Source organism: Anopheles coluzzii, chromosome X, assembly GCF_943734685.1.
Source record: "Anopheles coluzzii chromosome X, AcolN3, whole genome shotgun sequence".
Classification (NCBI taxonomy): Eukaryota; Metazoa; Arthropoda; class Insecta; order Diptera; family Culicidae; genus Anopheles; species Anopheles coluzzii.
This window is the reverse complement of record NC_064669.1, coordinates 15948493-15959815: the sequence shown is the minus strand read 5'-3', so window position 1 is coordinate 15959815 and position 11323 is coordinate 15948493. Positions and strand designations below refer to the sequence as shown.

The 11323-nt window shown below is 48.4% G+C and overlaps 1 protein-coding gene and 1 long non-coding RNA gene across 2 annotated transcripts; one reads left to right on the top strand and one right to left on the bottom strand.

Moving 5' to 3' along the window:
• Positions 1 to 270: 270 nt before the first annotated feature.
• On the top strand, positions 271 to 5156 carry LOC120959270 (uncharacterized). Its single transcript, XR_007452763.1, has 2 exons — positions 271 to 3096; positions 3268 to 5156. It is a non-coding gene; the product is annotated as an uncharacterized LOC120959270 (long non-coding RNA).
• Positions 4862 to 9033, bottom strand: LOC120949822 (neutral alpha-glucosidase AB). The gene is made up of 3 exons (XM_040367357.2): positions 8638 to 9033; positions 6026 to 8530; positions 4862 to 5910 (listed from the first exon to the last, which is right to left on the bottom strand). The coding sequence occupies exons 1-3, from the start codon at positions 8748 to 8750 to the stop codon at positions 5694 to 5696; spliced, it is 2835 nt and encodes a 944-aa protein (XP_040223291.1). The 5' UTR covers positions 8751 to 9033; the 3' UTR covers positions 4862 to 5693.
• Positions 9034 to 11323: the final 2290 nt, after the last annotated feature.

Genomic DNA, 11323 nt, shown 5'->3' with positions numbered 1-11323 from the left:
TACACTAGAGAGGAGGGGGTCGAAAATTTGCAACTTTTACGTTACGTAATTTATGGATGACGCCGTACTGGGTAGAACATTTATGATTTGCATATCTTTAGGCAATCAAATAACCGTGCTAGTGAGTATGCTGTTCTTGTTGTGCTCATTGTTATACCAAACAGTCAACCGTACTACTCGGTGGTTTGTGGATCAAAGAGACAGTTAATTCTTTCTTACTTCCTAACTTAATTCTAATTACATCTAACTTTGCTTTAGATAGAGCTCTAGATTAGTTGAAATTTATATTGATTTGATTGATACCGATCTCATCTGAATCCTATCTGAATCCCTACAGTTGTGTGTTATTGAAAATTACGAAAATACCATTTAGAACAATTCAGAGTACATTCGTGCAAAACATATTGTTCGGTCATGCTTTCACTAAGTTCTTAAAATGCTTATTTGACTTTACATTTTTGTACGAATGCACGTAATGTAATGCTGCATAACTTTTGTTAACAATACTCTCCTACAAGTATGCAATTTTCTATTTTCAGATGTCACTGTTTCATGGTACATCATGTCGGCTCACGTCTGCCAGTTGATTGCTTGACCTTTAAAATTTGCCATAAAACATGTACCTATCTACAGTACAGTACGTGGCTAGTTACACCAAAAACCATTCCGCAAGACACAAAGGCAGCAACGCAAAGTCAACGCCAAACTTACACTAGCCAACTAGTCACCAAAAACGCACTGAGCACAGGCCAGAACATACAAACAAACAAACAAAAACCCGCTAAACCTATTGGCAATAAATTACTCAACGCTCGATTTCACCCAGTCGTCAGGGAGGGGGGTCTGTCAGAAGATTGTTTTACAAGCGACATCAACAACTTGAGCAATAAACATTTTACAGCACCGTCGTCCACGGCGGGTATTCCAATTCGCGAGGCCTTGTCCCACTACTCGAAACGGTCGTCACCGTGCCCGGTCTGCAATGGAGTGTGCCCTCGGTATGGTTTATTTACTATTATCTATTACCTTTTTTGTATTTGTTTGTACCGGGAGAGGATTTTTTTTTATTATAGAATCATGTGTTTCTGCTCAAAACTAACACGATCGCTCCGCTTACTTGCATCGTAAAACGTTTGCCGCAAAGCAAATTCAATTCAGCATTCAGGTGGATGTGTTTGCGAATGACAAAGAGCGAACTTCGGTGGAACATAAAACGTGAAAAACTAAATCTTCAGATTAATTTCAATAAACAACTGAGTATAATAATTTTAGTTTTCGAAGTTCGTAACCCCTCCTAACAACTCTTAACAGCATAACAAACAGCATTAAAATTATACATTCGCTGACCATCCGGTGTCTTGCTGCAGGTGCGGTCCATCTCACAGGAGTCACTTGTCACTTCTGTTCGCTTCTTTCCGACGCTCTACAGGTCGGAGTAGCATGGGGCGCCACGCGTAACTCCAGCGAGCGCATCCGCAACGGACCGACACCCAAACCCAAGCCCACAAAGTTGGCGAATGGCAGGGGCAATAAAAAAAAGGCATCATTACGAAGTGATTTATCGGTCCCGAATGAGTTATTAATGAGGAAAATTGATTTATGGCTAGACTGTGTTACGAGACATTCTCGCGCACCCGCGATATCAACTTTTGGCCGAACGCTTCGGTCCCTTCGATGTACATACTTTTTGGTTTTTTGGTATTTTTTCTGTTTTTTTTTTTTTGTTTTTGTTTTTGGCATACCCACAATGCAAACACACAGGACGCGCGGGACAGGGTGCAGTAAATTTATTGTCAATCACAATGCGCCGGCAATGGTGACTAACACACAGACACGAACTAATCATAAAAACGGACCGGTTTTGATGGCAAAAGTCCGACCGTTCGCCCGGCCCAAAACCGAACGCGCCTAAATGTATGCATCCTGCATCGGATCCACAGCTTGATCGGGTGCGCTTGTATGTGTATGTGTGTGCCGTGGAGGTTGTTGGGTGACAGAAACAAGGTTACCGTTTTTAGGCATGGATGAATTTAAATAATTCTCGCTCTACACCAGCGTCCCGGGGGCGGAGCGCAAGCAACTGTCAACAGCGCGAACTTATGGGCAAATAATCGCCTGCCCCGGTTGTGGAGGATGTGGATAAAAATGGTGAAACTAAACGCTGCCAATAAATATATGGGACATTGCGATATTAAAACGCCATTGGTGGCTTCGATCGGTTGGTTGTACCATCGTTAAGCTTATGTTGTTTGTGCGGACAGGGCAATCAATGCTATCAGACTATTGAATGCCACCGTATCGGAGGCACAGCGGTGACGAATGCTGACAACCGTAAGCTCTAGGGATCAGCAGAACAACCAAACAATAACGAATGCAACACACGCCCTTGTTAGACTAACCTCGAATAAGATCGACGAAGAAGCTCAACTCACAGCACAGTGTGGTCACTATTGCAGCTTCGTTATCTACTTTCGAGATACGGGAAGGTTCAAGCTATCGAGAAGTGCACAACACTTGACAGCGGTGTTTGTGTGTGTGATCCACCCTGCCACATGTAGGCATGTAAGGAGATAATAGGTCCATCCATCAGGGTCTCTGATCTCTCTTCAACTGTCGAATCCATCAGGGTGGGAAGCCGAAGCGTACTTCAACTGATTGTTTAACCATATTTAACATAAACACCCCCAACGAAGTAAAACGGCAGATAATAAACGGCCCAATAGTCTATTAGATCAGGGGTCCCCAAACTTTTCAGTTCGCGGGCCGCATTGCTTCACATATAATGGTGTTGAGCGCCATTTTTCCGTTGCCTGTATCTAATGCGAACATTTCAATTTCGTCTTTATAAAAAAAATACTAAAATAATATATAAACTCCTATAGCTTTCTATTATTAAAGCTTGGTCTACGTCTCTAAAAAGCAACAATTACGTTTTCTTTAAAAATAGTCACAATTAACTATTTCTTTTAACCTTCACAAAGTTGCCAAGTGCCGCATAATAGGCTTTTGAGGGCCGCTTGTGGCCCGCGGGCCGTAGTTTGGAGACCTCTGTATTAGATAAGTGTGCCGGCTCCTACAACACCGAACGGAGCCCAAGTACGCCTTGCAGTGCAAAAACCTGTAAATTAATATTGATAATGGAACTCTCTCTCTCTCTCTCTCTCTCTCTCTCTCTCTCTCTCTCTCTCTCTCTCTCTCTCTCTTTATCTTGTTGCCCTATTCACGCCGTCGTGACATGGCCCGGTCAATTAAACAATGATTCTCCAGGATGCTCGGTCCCTAGTTGCAGCCTCTCATCCATGTAGAGACACCCGATCTCCGGCAGGTCCCTCTTCACCTGATCCAGCCATCATGTTCGCTGTGCTCCCCTGCGCCTTATGCCGAACTGGGAATCGCTGTCGAACTTCTTCTTGGAGGGGTATGAACCCGGCATCCTCATAACATGCCCCAGCCCCAGCGTATCCTGCCAGCCTTCGCCACCATCAGGATGCTCGGTTCGCCGTATAGCTCAGCAAGATCGTGGTCCATGCTTCTCCTCCAAACTCCATGTTCGAACTCACAAAATGTTTGCATCCTTCGCTCGAATGGTCCAAGGCTCACGTTCGTAGAGTTCACCACCGGGCGAATTAATGTGTGATATGTCTCACATTTCGTGCAGGTTCGAAGTCTTCTGGATCTCAGCAGTCGGTAAAGCCCATAGTATGCACTAGTGATGGGAAAAATGAAGTTTTAGTAGAAATCGATTCCGGCTAGCTCCGAAGATTTCTGGAATCGATTTCGGGTAGTAGGTCTGGGATCAGTTTCCAGAATCGGCTCCAGAATCGGAATCGGCTCCGGAATCGGATTCGGTTTCAGATTCGGAATTGGCTTCAAGATCGAAGTCGGTTTCGGCATATACATAAGAATAGGTATTTGAATACAATGCGTGCGAACAGACAGCGTCCACGGGCCTGTCCACGCCCGAATGCAGAGCTGATGGCATACGATTCTATCTTCACCATTAACATGAGAGGGACAGAGCTTATACCCCGAACGTACCCGAAAGGTATGCATGCTTCACTCATCAGGATCTAAAGGCAAGGACAAGGCAAAAGAGACAAAGAAAAATTTCCTCACGGCTACAAATGTCCTTTTGATGCGTTGTCACAGCGGCATACGGCAGGTAAGCAGTACAAATGCTGCTACCTGATACGCACACATGATTATCGAACACAACTATTCGGTTCGGCTCGGTAAACTTCACGAGGACACCGGAACAAAAGGGCGCAGACTTTTTCATGATTTTGTATGACTTCGGCTGTTTTGGACCTCGCGTGTAGGCGCAGACAATGATGCTACGTATTGATAGCCGCAAATAATCCAAATTTACTTGTGTACGATACATTCTCATGGAGATTCCCAGACTGATTTCGCCTCTGAAACTTCTTATTTCAATTCAAGAACTGATTCTCATTCTGGAGTAAATTCTGTTCCCGTAACCGAATCAAATTCCGATTCCGGGGCCGATTCTGATTCCGGAGCCAACTCCGGAATCGATTCCAGCATCGGAATCGACTCCGGAATTGATTGTGAACACGGAATCGGAATCGGGTAGGTCCGATTCCGAGTTCCCGCCACTGGTATGCGTCTCCGGAATTCGCTCTAGATGTCGTTGTCCCAAGATAGCAGAACTCTTCTACCACCTGGAGATTGTCGTCGTCAATATATTGCCTCCCAGTTAGGCCCTGACTGAGCCTCCGGCAAGCAGGTACGACGACGAAAACGAAGCATCGATTCTCAGTCCAATTCTTGCTGCTGGAGCAAACTGGATGCTGGATGTGCATTTCTTGTTCGATAATAAATGGAACAAACAACACGAAAATATGATTGTGGAAAGCGATTGCTTTATTGAAAATTCTACTCTCGGAATTGGTCACATAATTTTGTAAGTCCCTTTCCAAACTCTCTAACTCTCTCTCTCTCCCTTCCTTCCTCAGTTCCGTCCGGGACACAGTGCTTCCTGGTGAATGAGCGGTGAGCTCAGTAGTTTCCTCTCGCTGGTCTATTATTAATGTTCTCGTACGAAAATTCATTCCACCCAAGGTCACATTCTCTCACTACATCAGTACACAGTGGACAAACGGCTGTAACAGTTTTAATTTTTATATCGTTTGATTGGTGAGCCGGTCTCGTAGTACAGTCGTCAACTCGTACGACTTAACAACATGCCCGTCATGGGTTCAATCCCCAAATAGACCGCGCCGCCATACGTAGGACTGACTATCTTGCTATGGGGGGAAATCTATTAGTCACTGAAAGCCAAGCCCACAAGTGGGTACAGGCAGGCCTTGACCGACATCGGTTGTTGAGCCAAAGAAAAAAAAAAATCGTTTGATTACAACGAAAAAATGACTGTGAAAATTATTATGACTCCACTCCATACGTCGGCTCATGGCCGCGTGAGCGCGATGTTTGTTTTTAAATTATTTCTGCGTGAAAAGAGCGTGAGTGATTATCCTATTTGTTGTTGTTGAGCACTACCAAAAATCAATGACAAAAGTGATAATAAAAGCATCATCTTGCAAGCTTTGTATAGCCGTTGTTCACTGTGCAATAGTGGTACCATTTCGAATCGAAAGGCATCCACAGTAAATGATTGAGTTTAGCTAATAACATTTTTTTCCAACCAGCTTCATAGCCCACTCCTTCCTCCCTTAGAAATCGAGCCGAATCGACCAGGCATCGCGCATGGAGACGCCCGGTTTGCGCACGGTCACGACGTCACCGTCCCGCTCGAGATGCAACCGTCCGCTGGCAGCGCCGGACGCGTCGGTGTAGAGCGTGGCCGCCGTCGGCTGCTTGCCGAGCCCGGCGATAACCACCCGCTCGAGCCACGTGTCCGTCTTGTAGCTGGCAGTCATGTCGATTTTCCTGCAAGCAGCACAAAAGAAAGGAGCGATACGAATGATTTAATAAAATGGTTCATAAAACGATGTGACGTTACGCCAAGTGGCCGAACAGGATGGAGCATAGAAAAGGAACTTACCGGCTGCTGAGGACACCGTCACGGAATTCAAATTCCAGGTACAGGTAGTGGCCGTGCCGGTACTCGTAGCTCTCCTCGTCGTCGATGTAGAGTGTGCCCTTGGCCCGGCCTTCCCGGTCCAGCGCCACCGTCAGCGTGTACGGATCGTGACGCATCAGCGTGGACGCCCGGCGGATCCGCTCCTTGGTCGGGATGATCGTGCCGCCGCGCTGGAACACCGGCACCTTGTAGCTGTCGACCGGGATCGCCTCCACGCCGGTGCTGGTGTGCTTTTGCTGCGTGTCCCAATCGTACCACCAGTCGCCCTGGCCGTCCGCCCGCACCGGGAAGTACACGTCGCGGCTGCGCTGCTGCTTCTGGTCGAGCACGGGTGCGACCAGCAGCTGGTCGCCGAGCAGGTACTGATGGTCGATCGCGAACGCGTTCACGTCCGCCGGGTAGTGGGCGAGCAGCGGCCGCATGATAGGCAGGCCGCGCCGCTCGTGCTCGTAGAACGCTGTGTACCAGAACGGCAGCAGCCGGTAGCGTTTCCGGATCGCGTCCCGTATCACGAGCCGCACGTCCTCCGGGAACAGCCACGGTTCACGCCGCTTCGTGTCGATGTGGGCGTGCGAGCGGAAGAACGGCTGGAACGCGCCCGTTTGATACCAGCGCGAGAACAGCTCGCCGTCCGGGTTGCCGAAGAAGCCGCCGACGTCCGCACCGCAGAAGCTGATGCCGGCGACCGCCAGCGACAGGCACATCTTGATCGAAGCCTGCAGGTGGCCCCACTCGGCCATGTTGTCGCCGGTCCAGACCGCCGCGTACCGCTGGCTGCCGGCAAAGTGTGATCGGGTCAGAATGAACGGACGCAGGCGCCCTTCGCCCCGCCGCAGCAACCCGTCGAACGTGGCGATCAGCTGCATGTGCCCGTACAGGTTGTGCACGTCCCGGTGCTCCAGCCCGCCGTGGTGCAGGTTGTCCTTCAGCATCGTCACCTCCGGTCCGTTAAAGACGGACGGCTCGTTCATGTCGTTCCAGATGCCGACCGTTTCCGCCTGCTCGCGGAAGTTCGTCAGCAGATACTGGTCGGCGTAGTAGCGCCGGGCGTCCGGGCTGAAGAAGTCCACGTAGCTGGCCGAGCCGGGCCAGCACCAGCCCTCGTAGTCGCCGCCGTCCTTGTTCTTCACGTACAGGCCCTTGTCGGTACACTCGTTGTGGAAGAAGTAGCCGCCGTCCCGCTTGATGTGCGGATCGATGATGATCGTCAGGTGGCGTCCGAGCCCGGTCAGGTTGCGGATCATCTCGACCGGATGGGGGAACTTGTGATGGTCCCAGGTGAAGTACCGCTTCCCGTCCGTGTACTCGATATCCAGCCACATCGTGTCCATCGGGATGTCGTACTCGTCGAACTTGGCCGACACCATCTCCACGTCCCGCTCGTCGTTGTAGTTCCAGCGGCACTGGTGGTACGCGATCGCGTACAGCTGCGGCAGCGGCCCCTTCCCGGTCAGGTCCGTGTACTGTCGGAACGCATCGATCGGGCCGGGCCCGAGCAGCACGAACACGTCCATGATGCCGCTCTCCGAGATGAAGTTGGCCGCCGGCGGTTCCGTCTGGCTGTTCCACGACACCAGGTTCACCAGCGACGACACCACGTCCGTGTCCCGGTTTGCGCTGAAAACGTCCACCCACGTTTCGGCCGCGTTCAGCCAGAACACGCCGGCCGTCGCCGTCTCGCCATGCCCGTACACCACCGGCACCGAGCCGTACAGCGCCATCCCGTTGTTCAGCTCGTACTCGAACACGTCCAGATTGTACAGCCGGTACGGATCCGTGCCCTTGGTGGCGGTGTGCCGCAGCGCAAACGAGTCCGCATGCTCCGGCACGCCGAACAGCACCTTCGCCTGCGGGAAGGTAAAGTCGAGCGCCAGCCCCTCCGGGCCCTTCGGCTTCGAGTCGTGGTGCGATTTAAAGTTTTCCTCCCACGCGCCCGGATCGTCGTCGGCCGGTGCGACCGGCTCAGCCTGCTGCTCACCGCCATCCTCCTTCTGCTCGCCGCGGTCGGCCGCCGCCTCCTCCTGCAGCTGCTGCTCGGTCTTTGGTTCCGGTTTGCGGCGCAAATGTTCGAACCGCATCATGCCCTTGCCGTTGGCCGTCACCACCAGCCTGCCCTGCTGGAAAAAGTCCACCTTGAAGGGGGCGACCTGGACGGCTGCCTTCACGTCGGGCGCCTCGCCGCACGCCACCATGATCAGCGTGCCGGACGTGCTCTCCACCTTGGTCGAGGCGTACTGCGGCTCCTGGACGAGCGCCTCCTGCACCCGGTACCGCACGCTCAGCGGCTCCCGCTCGTCCACCTGCATGTGGAACGAGCCGGCCCCCTTCAGGCAGGCCAGCTTCAGCACGTACTCATGCCGGGTGCGCTGGTGCACGAGCGTCAGCGTAATGTACTGCTTGAACTGCTGCAGGGACTGGGGCAGCACCTCGAACTCGCTCGTCTGCGGTTCCAGTGAGCGCAGCCGGCTGCATAGAACGCACACACACACATGGAAAAGTAACCGGGATGTAAGAAATCAGGGATAATACACACTCACACAGATAGAGGGGACAGAGCGTTTTCCGACACTTACCGACAGAAGCTGCTCTGCTCGCAGGTTTTGAAATTGTTTCGATCGACACCAGCGACCGACGCGAACAGACAGAGGGCCACCAGCAGTAACATTCCCTGCCCGGCGGCGGCCATTCTGCTTTCCGCTACGCTGCTTCCTAGCCGTAGCCGGAGGGCGTCTCGTAAGGTAAACAAACTGTAAGAAAAGTTCCTTTTTTCGCGTCCCACCACCACCGCTTTTCGATGGACCACGACGATACTGTATTTACTAATCGATTGCTCGGCCAAGGACACCACCGGACTGGTCCGGATCAATGATATCGGTTGTGTGTGCAGGGATATGTGCTCCAGGCCCCGTCCGACTCCAGAGCCAAAGGCTGTTCCGAATGTCGACTCAAAACTGTCCAACAGTACGCGATACACGTCAGATTGTAGGGCTGACAGGTGCAAGGTCGACTTTTATACACACGTACAAGTGACCCCTGATATACGCTATTAATGTGGACTCGAAGCAATAGCGTATTTTTTTTTTATTTTCGTATATCAAATTTCGAGGTTTTCAGACAGATTATAGCTAATTTTCGTATAATTTGGATTGAATAGGTAGGTTTTAACGACTAAATTAGTTGGTTGATCGGATTTCTACTAAAGATTACGATTTTGTACCTATTAAAATGGTTTTTATAATTCGACCAAAAGGGAATTTATTTTGCATTTGACATTCGATGTGTCAAATTAGTACAATTTGCTCAAAGAACTGTCTAAACTGAAATTTACAAAACAGTGTAGAGTATTTTCCCTAGTTACGCAAATACAGGCGGTCCCCGAGATACAAGGTTGATGGGGACTAAAACGGCCACAAAATACCGCATATCTCAAATATCCGCGTAGGTCGTAAAATATACAGGCGGTCCCCGAGATACACGGTTAATGGGGACCGAAAACGGCCGCAAAATACCGCGTATCTCGAATTTCCGCGGAAGTCGAATCTCGTGATTTTCAGCTAAAATATCACAAATTTTCGTGTAATTTTGCAAGTAGGGGGCGGGTTTAGTCACTATATGAATTATCTGATATGATTCTGACTGAATATAACTGTTTTAAACCTTTTGAAATAGTTTTTAACATTCGATCAAAACGGAAATTATTTGGCAATTTGCAATTGATGTGTCAAATCAATACAATTTGCTCAAAGAATTGTCAAATTTAGAAAACCGCGTATCTCCGAATCCGCGTATAAGAGGTACCGTGTATCTCGGGGACCGCCTGTACTTGAGTAACACTTTGAATGCTATCCCAAGCGCCACAGATTAAGCTTAAACGACTGGAAAATTTAATATCCATAGAAAAAAAAAATGAAAGCTCCACAGCTTCATTGGTTTGATCAATAGATGGCGTATTACAACTCATCATTATATTGCTATCCTTTTCTTGCAATGTGTTTCGGCAAGTTTCATCTTATCATGACCTATATAGCCTTCTAACTTTCCGAGCAAAAATCTATATAAATGGTCGTGTGGTCAGATACAGGCGGTCCCCGAGATACACGGTTAATGGGGACCGAAAACGGCCGCAAAATACCGCGTATCTCGAATTTCCGCGTAAGTCGAATCTCGTGATTTCCAGCTAAAATATCACAAATTTTCGTGTAATTTTGCAAGTAGGGGGCGGTTTTAGTCACTTTATGAATTATTTGATATGATTCTGACTGAATATAACTGTTTTAAACCTTTTGAAATAGTTTTGAACATTCGATCAAAACGGAAATTATTTGGCAATTTGCAATTGATGTGTCAAATCAGTACAATTTGCTCAAAGAATTGTCAAATTTAGAAAACCGCGTATCTCCGAATCCGCGTATAAGAGGTACCGTGTATCTCGGGGACCGCCTGTACGTGGGTATCAACACCAACGACCATTACTCAAATCTCACTTGCTTCAGGGCTGATGGTTTCCATTGGAGTTTAGTATTTAAACAATTGTATCGCCCTTCTAGTTCTAGCGATGCATAACTTCAATGCGAAACCATACAACAGTATAGAGGAAATGAGAAAGCTCTCCTTCAAGCGATGACTGGTTGGGGTATCCCACCAACAGAGAGCGCCACCAGCTTTTTTGCTATTTTTAGAATGCATGAGTCGTTTGCCGTCTGCTAAACGAAGTCTTTCTATATTCCGTTTAGGTAGAGAAATTGAGTCGTTTAGAAGCCGTTTAGTGGTCGTTTAGTGGATTTGTGGCACTTGGGATACCATTTTTGTTTATGTTTCCCTGGGTGCCAAGCACTTTTTACAGTCTTTCTCCGAGTTACGCAAATTTGAGTTACACGAAGTTTTATTTTTGACAGACAATTTTCTAAATCCATTGTCAAATGAAAAATAATTTGCAATGTTTACAAAAGTTTAAAATCACTAAAGAGACAGAAATTAACTTAATTTTCTTGAACAATTGCCTCAAATCAGTAATAGATTACATAAATGAACTAAATTCAATAGAAAAAAAATTATCAATCAAGTATATATACTTGTTAATCGCGATTAACCGGCAACCGTCCGGTCCCGAGCTACCCGGATAATCGACGTTCTAATGTACATAAAAAGCTTCAAAAAAGAATTTCATATAGCGCGTGGCCACGGAGCTGACAAAATGTTGAAAAAAAATTCAACTTAGTCAAAATTGGTTGTCAACTGCAAAAAGAGCTTTCCTCGTGG

Coding starts and splice junctions, on each gene's coding strand:
- LOC120949822 (XM_040367357.2), bottom strand. CDS start 8,750: ATGGCCGCCGCCGGGCAGGGAATGTTACTGCTGGTGGCCCTCTGTCTG. Junction 8,531..8,637: donor GAGCAGAGCAGCTTCTGTCG/GTAAGTGTCGGA, acceptor CGTTCTATGCAG/CCGGCTGCGCTCACTGGAAC. Junction 5,911..6,025: donor GACGGTGTCCTCAGCAGCCG/GTAAGTTCCTTT, acceptor TGCTGCTTGCAG/GAAAATCGACATGACTGCCA.